The sequence below is a fragment of the Bos indicus genome, chromosome 29, assembly GCF_029378745.1.
Source record: "Bos indicus isolate NIAB-ARS_2022 breed Sahiwal x Tharparkar chromosome 29, NIAB-ARS_B.indTharparkar_mat_pri_1.0, whole genome shotgun sequence".
Lineage (NCBI taxonomy): Eukaryota > Metazoa > Chordata > Mammalia > Artiodactyla > Bovidae > Bos > Bos indicus.
In genome coordinates this window covers 25,424,615-25,445,883 of record NC_091788.1, presented here as the reverse complement: position 1 = coordinate 25,445,883, position 21,269 = coordinate 25,424,615, and the positions used below count along the sequence as shown (strand labels likewise).

General features: G+C 46.3%; 1 protein-coding gene across 4 annotated transcripts in view; it reads left to right on the top strand.

Moving 5' to 3' along the window:
* Positions 1-21,269, top strand: part of NAV2 (neuron navigator 2) — a 423,984-nt gene that overhangs the window by 157,847 nt on the left and 244,868 nt on the right. For all 4 annotated transcript variants that reach the window (XM_070783121.1, XM_070783120.1, XM_070783122.1 and 1 more), the window contains exon 4: positions 13,371-13,443. In XM_070783121.1, coding sequence (XP_070639222.1) covers positions 13,371-13,443 — 73 coding nt within the window. The remainder of the gene's footprint in view (positions 1-13,370; positions 13,444-21,269) is intronic.

The window sequence follows — 21,269 nt, the reverse complement described above, 5'->3', positions numbered from 1 at the left end:
CTTCTGTCTGAGAACAATGGTAAGTTCTAAATCGGTAGGATCTGAATTGTACACGCGGCTGTGGTCTTGGAGTTTGCAAGTGTCTTCTCTACTTTCCAGCTCACTTAACCTCTGTGACCCTTGGTTTGTTCCATTGAAAACCCAGGTGATAATCCTTTAGCACGTTGTCTTTAACTGCCTGGCGTTAACTTCTTTGAGGGGGGTCCCTGTCCATCTGCCCATACCATGACCTGGCATCTGCTGGATGCTCAGGGAATATTAACTGAAGAAATTCCCATTACACCTACTTTGAAACTGAGGCATTTTAAGTGTCAACATGTGGTGCTCAATATGGTTAAAGAGCTTAGCAAATGTGAGAATGGGTGGGGAGAGGAGAGCTTCAGATCGTCCTGAGCTGAAAGAGAAATTGGATGGTGATTTATAACCGTGTGGACTGTGCTTTATATAAAAGTCATCCAGCTTCACGCTTGGATCCATCTCCCTGTGCATGTCTTCATGGGCTTCTTATGTTTCAGACTAGCCCCAAAGGGGTGTTTTTCCTGTATTCATCTTTGTATTTTGTTTATTTTTCTATGAACCAGAACTTAGTGAGAAATTCTTGTTGGCCCTTTGGTAAGGCATAGTTAGCCTGTGGTGCCTTCATTAGGAACTGGTCAGTAGAGGACTGCCAGTGTGCTCACTTAAGCAAAGAGTAGAGAACAGTGGCCAGCAAGCTGAATTCAGGTTCCAGAAGCACTTTTATAAGAAAAACTAAATGGCTGCCAACAGTTAGATAAAAATCAATATACTTCACAAACAGTGATCTTCCAACTTTTTTTAGGGGGAAAAAAAGTTGTCAGTCCTGGATTGATACTCCACTGACTAAACCTGCATGCCAGCTGCCTCCTTTAGGTATATGTAGAATGCAAGGAGATCAAACCAGTCAATCTCAAAGGAAATCAGTCCTGAATATTCATTGGAAGGATTGATGCTGAAGCTGGAGCTCCAATACTTTGGCCACTTGATTCGAAGAGCCAACTCATTAAAGAAGACCCTGATACTAGAAAAGATTGAAGGCAAAAGGAGAAGAGGGAGGCAAAGGATGAGATGGTTAGATAGCATCACTGACTCAGTGGACATGAGTTTGAGCAAACTCCGGGAGATAGTGAAGGACAGGGAAGCCTGGCATGCTACGATCTGTGGGGGTCACAGAGTCGGACACGACTGAGCACCTGAACAGCAGCAGCAACAGGCCGCATTAGCCACACTCCCCACCGTTCCCTACTGTCTTACACCCAGGCTTTCTTACTTAGTTTTTGCCTACCTGTTTCCTGCACACATTTGAGGTCTTTTACCCGCAAACTGTTATGTTCTCATAAGTTCTAATTCCTGATCTTTCTTAGGAGATCTAAACTCTGGCATATGGCGGTTTTAAAAAATCCTTTTGGGGAGCATTTTGACATCAAAATAATGCTGTAATCTTTATATTGATTTAAATAATTCCTGCCCTAGAAGATTTCAAAACACTGTAAAAGAACATCAATATCGTCCACAAAACATGTCCAGAAGGATGTTGGAGAAGTCACGCCCTCCTCTGTGAAGTGCTCTTCATCTTTCTGATGTAAAGATTGGGCTTAGTTTGAATGGATTAATTATTTGCCTATCTTTCTCCAAGGAAATGAATGACGAAACTGGGTGATGATTCTTCTCCTCCGCAGCAATACTGAACTCCAGCTGTTTGGTTGTTAATGCCCATGTGTATAGGCTTCATAGCTTACAAAACATCGAGTAAGTGTTCACGTTCCAACCCTGCCATTTAATAACTGTGATTTTAGGAAGGCATTTAAACACTCTATGCCTACATGTCCCCATATGAAAAGTGATAATACCTATCATATCTAGTGGTGAAAATTAATTGAAATAATAATGTATGGAGAAGAATCTAGTCCAGTGTTTCATGTTTTCTAAGAGTATAAATATTAGTTTCTTGGGAGGAGTCTATAAGGCTTTCAAGAAAGGGATAATTATCTCCATTTTACTAAAAGGAAAACGGAGGCTTGGGGAAATTAAGTACTTTTGCTTAGAGGGAGCCAAGAACCTCTGAGAAACGTGTGGTGCCTCAGATTTCACCTCTGGTCCTGAGAACTCCTTGACTCACATCTCCTCCTTTGAAATATCCTCTTAGTACTGATGCTGTCACAATGCCAATGATGACTCCGTGGCATGAGTTGGCTTTTCCTGCAGAGTAGATTGCCACGTTGGTGCGAATGTGGGAACAGTCATGTAGAGTTGAATAGGAGGGCAGAACCTGACCAGAGCTGCTGCTTTCTCACACTTTCCCCTGAAGGAACAGGAAGGAGAGAGGAGAGGGCCTGTGACCTGGGCTTCCCTTCACTATTGTGAAGGATGACTAGTGCTCGCCTTAGGTGGGAAGTTTCGAGATGCAGCAACTTGGAATGAAAGTCTTCCCCTGGCCCCAGTCTGTTGCTCTAAGGGGAGAGTGCAGAAGAAATTCTTAGAACCAGAGCAAAGGGCCTTTGAGGGGTTAGCTTATGGATGCTGTATTTTTTTCTGACTGTGTATATACAATCAAGATGTCCCCTTATGAAACTCCTTGGAGAGACACTTGCAGAGATTTGATTCTGAGTCTCAGAATTTATAGATTCTTTGTCAGTGGCTATAAAGTGATGAACTCTTATGATCACCTGGCAATATAATTTTAGCTTTTAGGGGGAATCATCTTCCTAATATGCTGATAACAGAGAGAACCATATGAAATAGCCAGTCTTTAACTATTTTCTACCTACAAAAATGGCAGTTTTATCTGGTCCAGTTAAATACTTGACAAGGATGAAAATAGTAACAGATTAGCATTATATGACAAGAATTGTCACCATTTCTTCACAGGTGCACTAGCAGTCTTTAGCCTTGGGAAACTTGGAGGATATCCTGTAATAGAAGCCTCCTTGTCTCATTTGCTCTCCTCTTTCAGTGACTTTGCCCACACCTCCAACACTCTGGCAGCAGCAGTAAACAGAGCTGAGTTATTTTAATTCTTGATTATATTCTTAATTACTTTAAATTTCATATACTTTTTGATTGGTTGACAAGTAGCTCTTTGCCTTGATCACAGATTTTGAAACTTGAAACTATTGACCAGATCTCGTTTCTTGGTGTACTACTTGCAAAATCTCCCAAATTCTTTATTAATGTTCACTAGGAAGCCATAACAGCTTGTGAATAAAAAAATGGATTTAAGTGTGATGTATGTGAAAGGTCCTAATATTATGCTTGGCATGTGATAATGGTATTATGCCTAGCAGCATCTGAAATTGGAGTGGGCACAATGGTGATTTTTTTTTTTTTGGCCACATCTCACGGCTGGTAGAATCTTATTCCCCAACCAGGGATTGAACCCAGACCCTCACAGTGAAAGCACAGAGTCCTAACCACTGAATTGCAAGGAAATCCCCAAATATGCCATTTCTCTTTTTTTCCCTAATGGCGATTTTTTAGTTACATCTTCTGCAGAAATTAACACAACAGGTGATATGTATTAAAACAAGGAGAGGCTAACAGAGCAGTTGGCGTCCCTTCCTTCCAGCCTTCAGCACAGTGAGAGTGCGAAGTCTTGCAGGATTCTGAGTTGAGTATTAAAACATTTAAATGTATCTGGTTGGCTTTGCTTCCCTGGTTATCTGTGCTACCAGGATACATCTTGCACTCGGTTATTAATATGTCATGCTATCCTCGGAACTGTGGGGCAGGAATCCATGGATCAGCTTTGTTGTGTGTCTGGCTCTTTTGCAACCCCGTGGACTGTCGCCTGTCAGTCTCCTCTATCCATGGGATTTTTCTGGGCAACATTACTGGAGTGGGTTGCTATTTCCTCCTCCAGGGGATCTTCCTGACCTAGGGATAGAACCTGTGTCTCTGCATCTCCTGCATTGTCCACCTCTTTACCACTGAGCAAGCCCAGTCCATGGGTTGGATTCTCATGAACAACCCACAAGGAGCATAAACAGTGGACATTGGCAAGTCGGCTGAGCCACAAAACTGAGTTTTTCAGGTTAGTGTGAGGGAACTGGTCCCCAGGCTGGCCTTCATCTACAAACTAATTATCCCATTACTCTGTTCTTTTGTATGTGTTGGCTTTGTGGGTGATAGCAGTATCTCCACAACTGAGGATTTACTGCACTCTTCGGGTATATCAAGGATCTACTCTTTGGCTTTGTTTTGCATTTATGATCTGCTGCCTCTTGAAGACTTTGTGGTGTCTTATGAGTTTAAGCATGGGAATATGACAAAAACTGGAGAAGGCAGTGGCAACCCACTCCAGTATTCTTGCCTGGAAAATTCCATGGACAGAGGAGCCTACGAAATAGTTATTAATATCAGCATTCCTGTGCTACAGATGATGACTTTGAGACTTGATGCAGTTAACAGTTTTCTTAGGTTTTTAAGAGTAGTTTCTCAGGGAACTCAAATCTAGTGTAGAGTTCAAAATCTGTATCAATAGATCCGGACAGGATTAGGGGACAATTATTAGTCCACGGGTCAGATACTCATGAACAACCCACAAGGAGCATAAACAATGGACACTGGCAAGTTGGCTGAGCCACAAAACTGAGTTTTTCAGGTTAGTGTGAGGGAACTGGTCCCCAGGCTGGCCTTCATCTACAAACTAATTATCCCATTACTCTGTTAATTAGGGGACACCTAATAATTGTGATAGAATGCAAGTACCTCCAGGAGAGCGGACTGGTGAGAGGATAGTAGCAGGTCCCTCTGTCTTGGCGTGAGGTGGTTTATCAGCATCTTTGTTAAGAGACAGTTACATGTTAGGTGATAGAGAGGAAATCCCAGGAGGAGGAATAGAAGGCAGACCAGATAAGCTTGTCTAATTCTCTCTGTTTTGCCAGAGGCCAACTCCAGACACGGCACTGGGCATGTATGGCCTGAGCACTATTGCCAAGGGAGAGTCATATCAGAAGTGACAACACGCTAACAGAAACTGTCAGTTATTGGGCACCTGCTGAGTACCACGTACACGTTTCCTCTCATGTAATCACCACCACCACCCTGTATGATCCGTGTAATGCCCATTTTACAGATCAGGTCACTGAGGTTAAATTGCTGATGATCGTAATTCAGTAAATGGCAGAATCAGGATTTGAACCCAGATTTGTCTGACCCCAAAGCTTGTGATACCATTCTAATGGCAGAAAGTAAAGAGGAATTAAAGAGCCTCTTGATGAAGGTGAAAGAGGGGAGTGAAAAAGCTGGCTCAAAACTCAACATGCAGTAAACTAAGATCATGGCATCCGGTCCCATCTCTTCATGGCAAATAGGGGGGAAAAGTGTAAGCAGTGGCATATTTTATTTTCTTGGGCTCCAAAATCACTGCAGGTGGTAACTGGAGCCATGTAATTAAAAGATGCTTGCTCCTTGGAAGAAAAGCTTATGACAAATCTAGATAACATATTAAAAAGCAGAGACATCACTTTGCTGACAAGATCCCTATTGTCAAAGCTATGGTTTTTCCAATGATCATGCATGGATATAAGAGTTGGTCCATAAAGAAGGCTGAGCACTGAAGAACTGATGCTTTTGAATCGTGGAGCTGGAGAAGACTCTTGAGAGTCCGTTGGACAACACGAAGATCAAACCAGTCAATCCTAAAGGAAATTAACCCTGAATATTCATTGGAAGGACTGATGCTAAAGCTGAAGCTCCAATACTTTGACCACCTAATGTGAAGAGCTGACTCATCGGGAAAAACCCTGATGCTGGGAAAGACTGAGGGCAGGAGGAGAAGGGGGTGAAAGAGGATGAGATGGTTGGATGGCATCGCTGACTCAATGGGCATGAGTTTGAGCTAACTCTGGGAGTTGGTGATGGACAGGGAAGCCTGGTGTGCTGCTGTCCATGAGTCGGATGTGACTTGGCGACTGAACAACAACAACAAAGCCTGTGTTTTATCCTGTAAATATCACCCCTTAAGCCCTCATCACTCTCCTCTTAGCATCTGTGTCAGCTCTTGACGAGACCTCCACTTGGACTAATCAATCCCTTTTGGGAGTGCTAGGAGTTAGGGATCGTTACTCTGGCATTGTAGCAGAAGAAATGACGTGCAGAATGATTTCCTGAAGAAACACGCACAGAGGCATCCTCTGGGCCTCTCCCATGATACTAACCCCGCAGGGCGTTTCGCCTTCAGGAGGACCGCTGAGTCTGGAAGCAGACACATTGCGGAGCTCAACTCTAAGCATCTGATCTGGGGCCTCCAGAACGAGGGCTGATTTGGAGAACTTAGCCATGGCTCCCCTTCCAGGTCTCTCTCTTTGTTTCAAGGGGAAAATCGAGAAGTCAGAAAATAATTGGGCAATGAAACCATCCTAGGCAGTTGGAAGCAAAGTGGAAAAAGATAGCTACTGGAGGAATTCGAGATTCTTGTTTTCAATTTTCTTCTCTAGAGAGTTTTTTTTCCGTATCCATATGGACTTACCCGTTTGCTGTAATAGCAGAGAGGCTCCTATAAAATCTTGTTAAAAAGGAATTCTTGACAACATCTTAGAAAGCCCAAGTTATAAATATCTTAAAAGATAAGGAGGATACCATTGCCAAATTAAAGGAAGCAACTGGGCAAGGCGTTAAAGCAGCAGAGAAACAGTCTGACAGAAACACTCAAGCCCCATCCAGCCCCTGAGTCCCTCATTCTGAAGCTTTCTCTTTCAAAGCCACCAAGAGAGCTAGAGATGAATTTCTGAAAGCTTTGAAGCTTGAATGGCCAGAGCTGGGACAGCAGGTATGGAGTGCTGTGGCCAAAGATGTCCTTATGTGTCTGCCTAGCATGTAGCAGCATGTGGGGCTTGCAAGGGAGATACTCCTGAATGTTTCCCCACCTGGGAGAATTGGAAGCACGGGCTACCTCCCTTCTTTCTGGGGCTCCCTTCTAAAATTAGAACTACCTTGTCTGGGCCCTGCTGCTGTGTCCTGCAGTGGTGTGCACCCCCAGGACCACGCTGTGGCCCGTGACCATGTGACCATTTGAGGTGGTTGAACACTGACATAGGTGGAGAAAAATGTGAAACTGGGCAATCACGCATCAGGTCGTGGTCCCCAGAAATGCAGAGCAAAAAGACAACACTGGTGAGACAGGCATTCAGGAGGACAGTTCCCCAGAGTACTTTTGGGTCTGGTTTCATGGTTGGATTTCTTTTATTTTTTTCCTTCTATTTTTGTTTTTGGAAACTGGCAATGGGAAGGAGTGTCAGGAGAGCATGGAGGCCTGGTAGATAGGAAACAGACCTTCCCAGTAAATGTGACCACAGGCGCAGCCCTGCCCTTCCCACCCCTCCCCATCTCAGTGCCCAGTCCGGGTGTCACTGAAGCCCCACCTTAAAGGCACTGCTTGATCCATCCCTGACATAGCATAGCTCATCCATCCTGAAGCTTTCAGACCAGCCTGGAAGGGCTTGACCTGGCTGCTATTGCCATGGTAACGGAGTGCCAAGGCTTCCCCAAGAACAAGAAGGACCCTTGCCTTCTCTCCATTTCTGCTTCCGTTCCTGAATGTGGCCCAGTGCTCTGCTTTGGCTCTGGGTCCTCGCTCTCTGCTCTTCTCCATTGCTCCCTGGCCTCTAGCCATTTTGACTCTCTTTTGGTTCCCAAAATGTGCGAGGCCGCATCCTGCATGAAACCTGTGATGTGGGTGTTCTTCTCTTCCCCACTCTCAGTCCTTGGCTCACTCTTACGTCTCAGCTCAAATTTCCCTTCAACAAACATATCTTGAGTGTGTACAATGCACCCTATGCTCTTCTGGGTGCTTGGGGTTACATCAGTGAAGAGAACAGACAAAGGCCTTATTTCTGTGGACCAACTTTCTATCTCTTCCTTGAATTCTCACCTGACCCCCCATCCTTCCAGGCTTGATCAAGTCCTTTAGTACATGACAGATGCTATCAGTGATCTGTTTATTTAATGCCAGCTCCCCTACCTTAGACTGTAGACTCTACAAGGTCAGGAATTATGTCTCTTTAATTCACCACTGTATACCCAGTACCAACACACTGCCTAACACCCTGAAGGTGCTCAGTAGATATGGGTGAAGAAATGGATAAATAGATGGATGAATGATAATTGTTTTTGTTGACAAGTAGCAGTATCAGGTGTGAGGATCACACATACTTCTGGAAGAAAGTTGTTTGTGCTAAGAGGCTCAAGAAGAAGCCATACAGTGCTTTTCAAGTCCTTAGAACTTACAGGTTCTTGCTCAGCCTTGTCTGAGGTCCGGGTGTCCCACTCCCGAAGCTCTTGAGATTTCATGTTTGTTTGTTTGTTTTTAATGACTATGACCAAGCCTGACTCGAAAGCAGCATCTGTTTGCCTCTCTTGTCAATTTCATCTTCTCAAGATGGAGACCTCCAAGGGGCTTGGTGAGAAACTAATCAAAACTAGCACCCCATTTACTCGGTCTGCTTGGAAGCCTACCTTCCCCTGGGCTGTGGTAGAGATGGTCTTCATCTGGATTAATCAGTTTCATGCACTTTGCAGTCAGCTATGCTGGTATTCCGAGTGAAATGCTACCATGACAACTGCCACAACAGATGGTATTTGATCAGTCTCTAAGCTACAGAGGAGATATACAGCAGTGCTTCTGAGGTTTGCATACTTTACATTATCATGAGACCCAGTCCGGCCTGAACCAGGACTGAAGTGTAAAGTTTTCCATTTGCCTGCCAGCCCCCTCCCTTCTCTTTCCAGTTGTTTGCCATTTGTTTTGATTTTCCTTGCTCCCTGCCTGGCCTGGATGTAGATGTATTTCTGGATGTGGGAGAGCTAGGCTACAGCATACTTGGTCCATGAAGTTGCCCTGCAGGTCTAATGTTTAGAGACTGTTGAGAAGCTATTCAACTATGGGTTGGAGATCCTGGCTGAGAGTGAGGGGAAAGGCTTAAAATTGCTAGCCTTTCTCTCTCGGATGTTCTTGGACCACACAGGGTGGAGGCCACGTATGGCCCCAAAGCAAGGGAAACCCTGGGAGTGCATCTTGGTCTCAGTTTGTCCCCTTACTCTGCCCTCTCTTTCATCCAGCTCCTTTCTCCTCCCAGGGTCTCTGGTGTAGTGGTCCCATTTCTCAGCTTCCCGTCTCCACTCCAGCTAGCATTACAAACTCCAGGAGCTTGATCTCAGAGCTCTTGGACCCATTTCTATGGCAACAGCTACAGCAGCCTTCTCACCCAGTGCCCCTCCTCACCCCCTCCACAACACTGGAATGTCAGACTTTGCACAGATTTTTTTTTCAGCTAATTTTGGAAAGCAGTTTATATTGGCTGCTACGTGTTAATGAACAACTTCGGTTCTATTTACATACTTTGCTGGTGAAGAGTCTTTTCCCTCGCTCTGCCTCTCAACTTTAACAGGATCCGCATCCTGCATTAGATGTCTGGATCCCATATGAACCACGAGCCTCTTTAAAGATGGGCACCTCATTGTGCTCTGATGGGAACCCCAGGGGCTGCCACTGGCCAGTCCCCTCCAGGGATGATGTGGTGGGAGTGTGCAGTCTCAGTCATAAAGGAGGCTGGATTGTGTACCTGAACAGTGTTTATAAGAAAACCTTAAGGTGATTTTGAATCACAAGAGACCCTGGATCAAAGAAACAGTCTCCCCTTCTGATCTCATTCCAAGTGAAGCGGGAGGTTGGAATCCACATCTGACCTTGCTCCCCAGCCCCGTGCCCTTCCTGGGGTACAGATGAAAAGAGCGTGGGTCTCTGCTGCCTTGTCAGGCATGAGTTTTAACCTTAATGGAACATTATTAAAGAATGGATTTGAAACTTGAGGAATGTGTTTTGAACTCCTCCTGTGAGCAGAGAATTCATGGTAGAAGGGGAGAAAAAATTCAGGGCGCTTGACGGGCTTATGAATCGTCTTTTAAATGATGAACCAAGTTCTTATTTTTAGGTTTTATGTTTTCTGGGAGTGCAGCTCAGCCATCTGGATAGTGTTCCCGTTTCATCTCCTCTTTAGGAGAAAGCATTCCTGGTGCCCTGGGGCCTCCTCTCTTCACCTAATGGAGGGAGATCCTAATGTTTCCCTTGTTTATTAGATGCTCTGGTTCTCCTGGAAACGGAGGGGAGTCGGGGTGTGTGTGGACCCTAAAGAGGACGATTGTGTAAATGTGGACTCCTGGACTGGGAGGAGAGCTCTGCACCAACACCAGCAAAAGAATGGAGCGTAGTACCTGGCACAAAGCAGACATCGCATAATTACCTTGATTGAATGAGTGATTAAAAGAGTCATCTCAGATTTCTCACTCTTGGGACTGCTGACATGTGGGGTTAGATAATTCTTTATTGGGAGGGATCTGTGTTAGTAGCATCTGTACCCTCTGATGTCAGTACACTAGATGTCAGTTCCCTTCAGGGTTATGACAACCCCGAATGTGACCAGATGTGGCCAGATGCCCCCTGGGCGGGGAGGGTTGCACAAAATCCTCCTTTCCTAGTCTCCTTTACTCAGCGAAAAACTACTGATCTAAATTATGAAATTCGTTGACAGAGTGATAGGACTGTTAAAAAAAAAAAAATCAATGAGAGATGAAGTGTTCTAGGTAACCCATGTATTCCTCCCCTTAACAGAATTTAACATTTAAAAAGAAAACCCGTGGATCAATTGAAGTGTACCAAGGCTAGCCTTGCAAGAAGAAATTACCATGGACTTTAAATGATGACACATGCATTAAATGCTCCATAAATATGCTCCTTGGAAGGGAAGTTCTGTAGAATTGCCATGTTGTAGAAGAGCAGACGGAGAAGGCAATGGCACCCAACTCCAGTACTCTTGCCTGGAAAATCCATGGACAAAGGAGACTGGTAGGCTGCAGTCCATGGGGTCGCTAAGAGTCGGGAACGACTGAGCGACTTCACTTTCACTTTTCACTTTCATGCATTGGAGAAGGAAATGGCAACCCACTCCAGTATTCTTGCCTGGAGAATCCCAGGGACCGGGGAGCCTGGTGGGCTGCCATCTCTGGGGTCGCACAGAGTCGGACACGACTGAAGCGACTTAGCAGCAGCAGCAGCAGCAGTAGAGCAGAGCTTTCCCTGACTATCTTGGTAGGTGTCCTTTTTTTTGTGTTCAGTATCACACTGCCACAGTATTGGTGAAAAAAACTTAAACCTACCATCTCAGTCCACCCACGTGACACTTCCCAGGATAAATAACAAATACACTATTTTTGATTTTGCATTATTAAGTTCAGGGGCAGTCAGCCTTTTCTGCTTCTCATTTTCCATGGGGACATGATTGCCAAAACCTCCTTTCTGAGCTGAGCACCACAAAATATTAAAAGAAGTAGGTCTGGGTCCTGTGTAGCGCAGGGAACTGTATTCAGTGTTCCTGTGATAAACTATAAGGAAGAGAATATGGAAAAGAATGTATATATAACTAAATCATTTTGCCGTACAGATTAATACAACTTTGTAAATCGACTATACCTCAATAAAAGTAATTTAAAATAAAAAAATAAACATACACACACCCCCCCCCAAAAAAAGTGGATAGGATTATAGGAAGAGACAAGTGGTAGCAGGAGAATTTTATCATTTTACCATGATTTCAATATTAGTGCCTTTGTATGGAGGCAAAAATCCTTTTGACTGGTTTTGGCCCATTACCACTGTGTACAATAGCATGAATTCTCAACAGCAGGGTTTCATAATAGAGTGCAGTCACACTTAGAGGATTTTTATTGCACTTCTACACAGAAGCTGGCTGCTCTAAAACACCTTTGCACAGGATCCTCCCAGCCATTCTCTTCCTTCTTCGACCACCCCCTTCCCCTCCACTTGCCTCCAAGATGGAAGCACCTGAATTGTCACTGTCCGTCACCCTGCTCTGGAAAGAAGAAAGGAGCTCTTAAAGCCATCTCATTTTTCCTCCCGCTTTGTAAGATACGACTTTCTGCCATGGTGGCAGGCAAAACCCATAGCATCAGCATTTATTTTATCTGTGGGAAATTGCATTCTACCCCTTTTCCTAGAGATGAAAGAATGCCTCCCAGATGAAGACCCTGGAAGCTGGGAAAGAGATGGGAACCTGAGCTTTAAAAAAAAAAATGCGAGGATGGAGCAGATTCTTTTTCAGTGGATGCAGTTTTATTCAGGTGTCCCCAAGCTTAACTTAACATGTTTAGAAGCTGTGAAGACTGAGAGCAGAGAATGCCAGACATCAGGGGAGGGTGGACATGAACTTTAAGAAGCCTGTCTTGGAGCCAGACTGTACCAAATGAGAGCTCGTAAAATGGAGACACTTTACTCTGTGGCTACGAAGGAGCCATCAGGATGTTGCTTGGGGGAGGAGAGAATGGTCACAAGCACACTGTGATAGTCATTTATGGGTCCAGAACAAACCCCTTGGGTCAGATACTGGTTTGAGCTCATAAGTATGTGGCTGGAGCCTGGGAAGTCGGGCAGAGGCTGGGGGGTTGTAGAGGTAAGGAAGACGTGAAATGCAAACTCTGTGAAATCCAAAGTTCCCTCTGTCAAGTCCGAAGCAATTTCTTTTATTTATGGTTACCACTGACATGAATCAAGCCTGAACATTTTCCTGTAGACCTAAAAGTAATTAACCCTGACAACTGAAGTCAAATTAGACCTTTGGGAATGACCTAATTGCTCTCTCCTGTGGTGGGGGGGCCAGGGGGGGCGTGAGCTTGCCCTTGGCGGTAGCGTCCACCCTGGAAAGCCTGGAAGGCCTCCCAGACTCGGGTGGGGCCGGGTCCCTTCTTGCCACAGAAGATACAAAGGACAGAGAGGTTGGGTGAGCTGGCAGCTCTCCTCGGTCCTCTGCGATGCCTGCCATCCTGAGAATTTTGTGAGTCAACACTACCCAGATTCCTGCTGAAATTCCCATTCACTCTTTTTATATTTGACTGTTCGCCTCCTCGGGGGCTGGAAACCTCTCCCAGCTGCTGGTGGGGGGGTGGGTCTCCTAACCTCATCCCCACCTCCATGTTTCTGGCAGCTGCTCAAGCGTTCAGGATAGCGCTGGTGACAGTGATCCACACGAGAGCTCCGATTTCACCCTGGTTATTTTTGGCAGCCATGAGCAATCCAAGGCCTCGACTCTTGGCACTGTGTGTGGTTAGGATATTAGGTAACCTTTTCCTGTGCAAGTATAGACAAAGGAGAGTCCTGACCCGCATCCATCCATCCATCTGTCCATTTGGCATTTTCATGTCATTTTTTTCCTCTTCGAGAAACTTAGCAAAATGCACAATAAACCCTCTCTCTGACATAGCCTCTTGTTCCTAATAAGCGATGGCTCTGGAGAAGGCTAAACATTTAATGAGTGTATACTATTGTTTTTTTTTTTTCCTCCTAGATTGAAAACATAGATGCCTGCTTGAATTTCCTGGCAGCTAAGGGAATAAACATCCAGGGACTCTCTGCAGAAGGTGAGTGAGCCCTTGTCATGAAGGTACCCTTTCACTGTTCGAAATGCCCAGCTGTTACTTATTGATGATGTTTATAGAGTTCAGCCAGTGGGTCCTGGTAGGCTCTTCCAGTCCTGTTTCTTTCTGGTTGTGAGATTGCTCAATGCTTGTCTACACTTGAGGATGCCACTTTTTGGACAACCTGAAGAATTACTCCGAGAGGGCCAGTCCAACCACGCCAGCCTTGTCCGCCTGGCACAGAGGGAGCAGTCAAGACGGAGCTGGTTCTCTCTGAGAAGGGTTTCATCACACAATGCCGATTTGATTCACATGACCGGAGAGTCAGTTAATTATCAAGCCAGGCCTTATCTGTGGGAGAGAGAACACTTAACCACAGAACATATTTAAATCGTACAGGTTCCCAGGGAAAGATGCCTAATCCTTATCTCTTACTTTTATTAGAAGAAGCAACACTTTGCCTAGCTCCAAAAAAAAAAAAAAAGCACGTGATTTATTAATGAGATGCTCCATTCTGACATCCTGATTAGTTTTTAATTAACTCCAATTTGGTGGCTAATTAACACATTAGTGTTTGCTGGTGGTTTGCTGTTCAATTAAGTGTTGGTCTGGAGATGGCTGGTCTGAATTCTTAGCCTCCTCAGGCAACGTCTCGCTGTGGAAACTCGCTGTCTCTCTCTCTGTCTGTCTCCTGTTTGTAAATACAAGCAGCTGCCAGCTCCAAGGCTGCCACAGGCCCCGGCATCCTCCCAAACTCATTAAGCTGCACCTGCCTCCAGTTTTCCCAGAACAGGTAGAGCCGTGTGGGCTTCAGATGACACCACCCTAGCATGCTTGTGTTTCGCAAAGTTGCCTGTTAGCGTCAACTCGGGTGGTTAGGGTGGGGAGGCGGGGAGCGCTGAGGAAAGACGCAGCCCCGTGGAGCAGGTAAGTTTGCAAACGTGAACCTTTTGGGCCCTGTTCCTTACCTTTGCCCTGCTGCGTGGTGAAAGCTTGGTTGTCCTGGCTGGGTTTCTGGACTGTAGTCTCGGTTTTGGAGGTGGGCGGCCACTATTGGTATCTTATGTCTCTGATGGCATTTCCCCAAGTGGGACCTCTAATAGGCTGGGGCTGTCCTGGGTCAGACACGATCACATTGCTGCTTCCAGAAGTCTCTGAGTGAGTTCTTGGTGATCAGCCTTCATCTCAGCTCAGAGAGAAGGGTCCACGGAGGATTGCTTGGTCTGGGCTGTGGGCCCTCCTCCACCGGGGATGAGACCTGGGCTGAATGGCATGGGGCATGCACCTTGCTGGGGCGTGGCGGTTGTTGGTGGTATTTTCATGGAGACATAGGGAGATGCAAATTTCTGTTCCAAGGAGCACATGACTTCTTCCTGGAAGAGGGTGCTGGTGCTGGTGTAGGTGGCGGGCACACATTCCTTCTAGTTCCTGGGCATGATTAGATCCCAGGCGTGTGCCCTCACAGCAGAGCATCATCAGGGGCTTCTACAAGTTATGCGTAGCAGAAGGAGCTCCAGGGGATGTAGACCGTAGGCCAGCTCCATCTCATGTGGTCTGAAGGTGACTCTAGCCACCCTGCCATCCATCTACCCATTGTCCTGCCTTCTGCCTGCCCTGGCTCTCCCCCGCGCCCACCTGCCCCATCTTCTCTATACCTTAAGGCATAGAGAGTCTACTCAACAAATGTTTGTTGAATGAATAAGTATCAACTGCGCCCAGGTGGCTTAGTGAAAAGAATCCACCTGCCAATGCAGGAGATGCAAGAGACCTGGGTCCCATCCCTGGGTCAGGAAGAGCCCCTGGAGGAGGAAATGGTAATCCACTCCAGTATTCTTGCTTGGAAAATTCCACGGACAGAGGAGCCTGGTGAGCTACAGTCCGTGGAATCGCAAAAGAGTCAGACACGACTGAGTGCGCACGCACATGCTTTGAAGGCTCTTATCTGCATCAGCTCCAGCTCTCACAACAGGTGATGGAATTTACAATAGACCAAGTTATAGATGAGGAGATTTTGCCTTAATGGAATTGTGAAGCCTATAGTGAGTGAGTGGCAGGGCAAGGTGTTGAACCCAGGTGATTTCAGAGCTCACGTTCATGGTGTCTGGGGACAGCGGCTTGAATCCAAGCATGCCATGTACAGGTGAAAGCAATCAAAACAGATGCAGAACCTTTGTTCTAGCAGACACTGTCTCAGAAGATGCTGGGCAGCTCCCAGAGGCACATCCTGCAGAGGCACCAGCCCTGGCCCCTGGTCAGTGGTGGGATGTGGCCCCTGTGAGTCTCTGAGCAGAGAAGAACAGACTGGAACCAGTGGGTTGAGAATCAGTCACTGGGCTATAACCATGAAGTGAGTTTTTCAGAAACTGCCCCCACCTGTGCTATGCTAACCCCCATCTTTCCTGCTGGGTTGAGGCTCATTTAGAATCTGGGCCAGAACCTATTTCTCTTTAGTCTTGCACAGTTATTAGGAGAGGCAAGAGACATAGGTTCCATCCTGGGTCGGGAAGATCCCCTAGAGGAGGAAATGGCAACCCCCTCCATTATTCCTGCATGGAAAACTGCATGGACAGAGGAGCCTGTTGAGCCTTAGTCCATGGAGTTGCGAAAGATTCAGATGCATGCACGTGCTTTTAAGGCTTTATGTCATAAATTTAAGAGTAGATTTATGTCAATATTTAAGACTCAGTCTTGTTCATTTTTAAACTTCAATCTCCAACTCAAAGCCTTTTCCTGGTGTCCCCCCAGAGCAGGTGGCTTTGGAGGACTGAAGGGGGGTGGGGCATGATGCCTTCCCTCCCCTTCCCTCGTCCCTGCACCTGAGCAGCCAGGATCGGGGCCAGAGCAGAGAAGCAGAGTTCTGCCAGTGATGAAGCTGCTGTCATTCTCTTGGGTGACTATCATTGCCACTGTCCCGGGTGGGGGTGTCTGTGTGCCCAGCCGACCGGGCACTCAATCCCACGCTGCTTCCAGGGTCTGGTGGTCTTGGTGGTCTGGTGGGAGATTTGACCAGCTTTTCCAGCTCACCCCCAGCTGGCAGCATTCACCTCCCATCCCCCCTGATTAGGACTCTCTCTGTCCGTACACTGAGGTGGTCCCAGTAAGGCTGTAGACCTCAGCCTCGTGGGTCCTGCCTTACCCACCATTGAGCAGCAGGGATGTGTGGGCTCTGTCCTCTGGCTGTAGCAATGGAACAGACCTCCCGGCACCTGGATGTCCCCACCTTATGGTCTCTCTCCAGCTGTTTCCAGCTTAGGAGGCCCACAGGCAGCTCTGCCAAGTCTCTTCTAAGCAGGTGTCCCCAAGGGGCCCTGGGGTGCCAGCCCCACCACTTGGAGTAAATTTTCTTGGGGCCTCTACTCCCTTGACTTGAAGAAGTGCACGGACCCCACCTTCTTCCTCCTTGGGTGACGGGAGGGGATACCCTGTCTCTCAGATCATCAGTCACGACCACCCTCGCTCACCCTCAGTGCCACTCTCTCATCTGGATCTTCTCCTGATTTGGGGTTGGGTGGGGCGAAGTGGGTGATACTGGTCTTTGATGGTAAGACTGATTCTGGACTAGCACAGTCCTGTGGGGGTGGGGGAGCGGGTGACTGGCCCCAAGTTTTGTCAGTTCCTTGAACTTACAAATCAAGAGTACTGAGAGCATTTTATCCTCAAATGAGTCTTAGTCACAATTTCAGGGTTATAGGAAATACCTCCATTTGACATACTGTTCAGTTATAGGAAAGGAAATCATATACTGAAAACTCACCATGTGCTATCACTGGGCTGAGAGCCAGACACAATTTTTACCTGATTTAATACCCCAGCAACCTTCTGAGGTTAGGATTATATTACCCCGTCTTAAAGATGAGGAAACTGAGGCCAAAAGAGAATGTTACATGTAGCAAAAGGGAGGCCCGCAGGTAAGCATTGATCAAGCTACTGACAGCTATTGATTTAAAGGCCTGGTGTTGTCTACTGCTCACCACTACCCACACTTCCAACCACGTGCATTACCACTAGAAAATCATTATAGTGTTTAAAGAATAATGTCATATTAATGCTTTGTGTTTTGCTTTTGAAGATGATTGAGCACCCCAAGGTTCCTCCTCTGATTGAAAAAAAAAAATCAGTGGTTGGAAAGCCCCACAGGCACATCGCCACTCTTTCCCAGTGACTTAAGCAGGTTTGGAAGCCGGGAGGGTGTATGCACCTGTCCTTGAAGCGTTTCAGCAGCTCAGGGCCCTGCCCTGACCTACCTGCCTGTGAGAGAGCCACAGGGAACCTTCGTTCCAGGGCAACACAGCCAAAGCCTGTGAGCCACGGCTGCAGGCCAAGGTGAGCCCTGAGGAGACACTGCTAGTTTGCAGCTTCTCGCACCTCCTCGGTGTTTCCAAAGGTCGGACCCATCCACTTGCTCCTGGAGACTGGCCAGAGTCCTGTGAGCTTGGGCCTCACTCTGCCTTGGGTGATTGTCTAGATCCCTTCAGCCCCTTTCCTACCACACTTCTGTCACCACTGTCTGTAAACCTGTCCCTGGGAGGAAGGCCTGTATCCCTGGGAGTGTTGGGTTTTTTTTCCTTTTGCAATGAGAACTCTTTGGATTTATTCTCTTAACAACTTTTATAGATAACATGCAGCAGTGTTAATTATCTTATGTTGTACGTTACATGCCTAGTTCTTATTTATCTTAAAACTGGAAGTTGGTACATTGTACATTATACTGGATGAAGGGAGTGCCTTCATCCAGTTCCCCCACCCCCACCTTTGGTAACCACAAATCTAATCTCTCTCTTTTTTTTTTTTAATAAAAACAATTGTTCACTGATTAGAGACAAAGTTTATCTTCAGAGTTCATAAAGAGATCCTAAAAACTCAATAGAAAAGGAGTTATATCAATACAACAAGTTATTCTCTGAAGAGGAAATGCAAATGGCCATTAAACATAGGAAGAAGTGCTTCACCTAACATTCTGGAAACTACTAAAGTAACCTGATACACCTACTTTTCATGCATCAGATGATTAAAAATTGAAAGATCTGATAATAATCAAGTGATTGAGAGGTAGGTGCTCTTATCAACTTTCCTTGTAGGAATACAATTTAGACTATTCATCTGGCTGATCAGATTCCATTAAAATCTGAACTATTTGTTACTCATATATTCCACTTTTCTATGTCTCTCTTTGAGATTATACCTGGGAGTTTTGAGAACACTTGGCATCTCCGCTGCCTGGCCCTAAGCCCATTCTCCCGGGATGAGGAAGCAGAGGTTGCGAGGGGAAGGCTTTTCTTATCCAGCGCACATTTGCCAGGCACATCCTATATCAGGGGCAGTGCTAGGCACCAGGGTACATGGAGAGTCGTGTCAGTCGTACAAAACCAGCTTCAATTCCAATTAATAAGAGAGTTGTGCCGGTGGGATGTACAGGATCCAGTCAGTGGTACCCAAAGAAAGGTAACAGTCAGCTCTACCTGGGGCTGTCAGGGGGCGTCACAGAGATAGTGATGCTTCCCTTGGGTTTTACAAGATGAGTAGGCTTTCACCAATCGGAAAGGGAAGGTGAAGGGGAATTTAGATAGATGTTAGGGCATAGTAATGTGATGGGCACAGAGGACTTGCTTTCTATCAGTCTTGCAGGTTGCAGGCAGGATGATGCTTCCAGATGCCTCTGACAAGGAGTATAGGGGTTTGGCATGAAGTCGATCCCTAGGTCAAGAAGATCCCCTGAAGGGAAGGGAAGATCCCCCCTGAAAGGAATCTTCTCTAAGCAGCGCAAATCCCAGGTTGCTGACTTGATTAGTTCAAACCTGGGTTTGTGGCCCTGATAGCCAGAGACCTGATGCCGAGCTCTCCTCCTCTCATTTGGAGCCAGGAATCCGGAGGTCTTTTTGGACCCTTAGGGTAAAAGCAGCAGGCGGATTGTCTCCATTGTCCTCCTTCGGGGTCTCTGGAGTTCTGCAGTTAGCGGGACCGTTTCTGTCCCTTGCCAGCAGGGGGCGCTGTGGGCTCTACTCCCACCGCCTCATCCACTTCCCCTGTGGGCACTGATGGGCTTGATGAACAGAAGGTCTTCCCCAGTGGGGTTACAAGACGGCACAGATAGGATCCACAGCCCCAAATCAGCTGGGTGACCTTACACCATGGCTTAAGGGGATTGAATAGGAATTCTGAGTCTACAGTCTAGGCAGCCTTCCCTCTGGCTCCCAATCCCTTCCCTACAAAGCAGCTTTCTTTGTATTCAATTATTCCAATGCTGGTGCCTAAGTAAATCAGACTTGAGGTCTCTTTTAAATAATGTTGAAAGAAAATAACTCTGTTATTCTCCCATCATGCCCAACATGCCCTACAGCATCTATGCAGATTAGGAGCGGTGAGTGGGAGTAGAGATCAGTCAGAACCCAAGGCGATTGAGTCAAGGCAATACTGAATTTTAGTGGGAATTGGCCTATGGTCTGTACAGTTTATTCTTCAGTTTATGGGCAGGTGGCCATAGGAGAGAAACCAGAGCAGGGCTTTCGTCCTGGTTCCAATGCCCCGCTAGCTCATGTCTCCTTAGACAAGCCATCTCTCTCTCTCTCTCTTTCTAGGCAAGAATACTGGAGTGGGTTGCCTTTCCCTTCTCCAGGGGATCGTCTTGACCCAGGATTCAAGCCCAGGTCTCCCACATTGCAGGCAGATTCTTTACCATCTAAGCCACCAGGGAAGCCCATCTCTCTCTAGGTCTACTTTTTTTTTTTTTCTTTCTTTCTAAAGATCAAGAGAGTGAGGATAGTTGATCAGAAATAAAATGATGCTGTTTTTCCAAAGCCTTAGGGAGTGTCTCGGAGAAGGCAATGGCACCCCACTCTAGTACTCTTGCCTGGAAAATCCCATGGACGGAGGAGCCTGGTAGGCTGCAGTCCATGGGGTCGCTAAGAGTCGGACAGGACTGAGCGACCTCACTTTCACTTTTCACTTTCATGCATTGGAGAAGGAAATGGCAACCCACTCCAGTGTTCTTGTCTGGAGAATCCCAGGGACAGGGGAGCCTGGTGGCTGCTCTCTGTGGGGTCACACAGAGTCGGACATGACTGAAGTGACTTAGCAGTAGCAGTAGCAGTAGGGAGTGTCATGGGGGAACATTTTTGTGGGCTGGTGGATTTTGTTTCTAGAGAGCCTGTGTAGCCAGCTTACCAGGCCTTGTGGCACACAGACAAATGCCATTTGGAAATAAGAAAAGAACACAATTCTAACTATTTTGGATACTGTTAAAGACCACCCATGGCATGAACTGTGTGTCTCTTAACTCCAAACAGAGCATTCACTCTGCTTGAGTCTGTGTTCTGAAATGGATAACGTGGTCTATCCATATAACAGGACAACGCCTAGCAATATGCGCAGGTGAACCTTAAAAACATGCTCCATGGAAGAACGAAAGTGTAGTTGCTTAGTCATGGCCAACTCTTTTTGACCCTATGGACTGTAGCCCGCCAGGCTCCTCTGTCCATGGAATTCTCCAGGCAAGAGTACTGGAGTGGGTTGCCATTCCCTTTTCAGGGGATCTTCCTGACCCAGGGATTGAACCCAGGTCTCCTGAATTCTTCCATGGAAGAAGCCAGATGCAAAAGACTACAGGTCACATGATTCCACTTACAGGAAATTGGCCCAGAATAGGCCAATCAATGAAAACAAGATTAGAATTTGCCTGAGGGGATGGGTTTGGGACTTGATTACAGATGAGCACTTTTCAGGGTGCTGGAGAATCTAAAACTAGAATTTACTAAATTTACTAAAGATCATTATACACTTGATTTTGTGGTTGTAAATTATACCTCAATAGAGCTGATTTCTTTTTTAAAAAG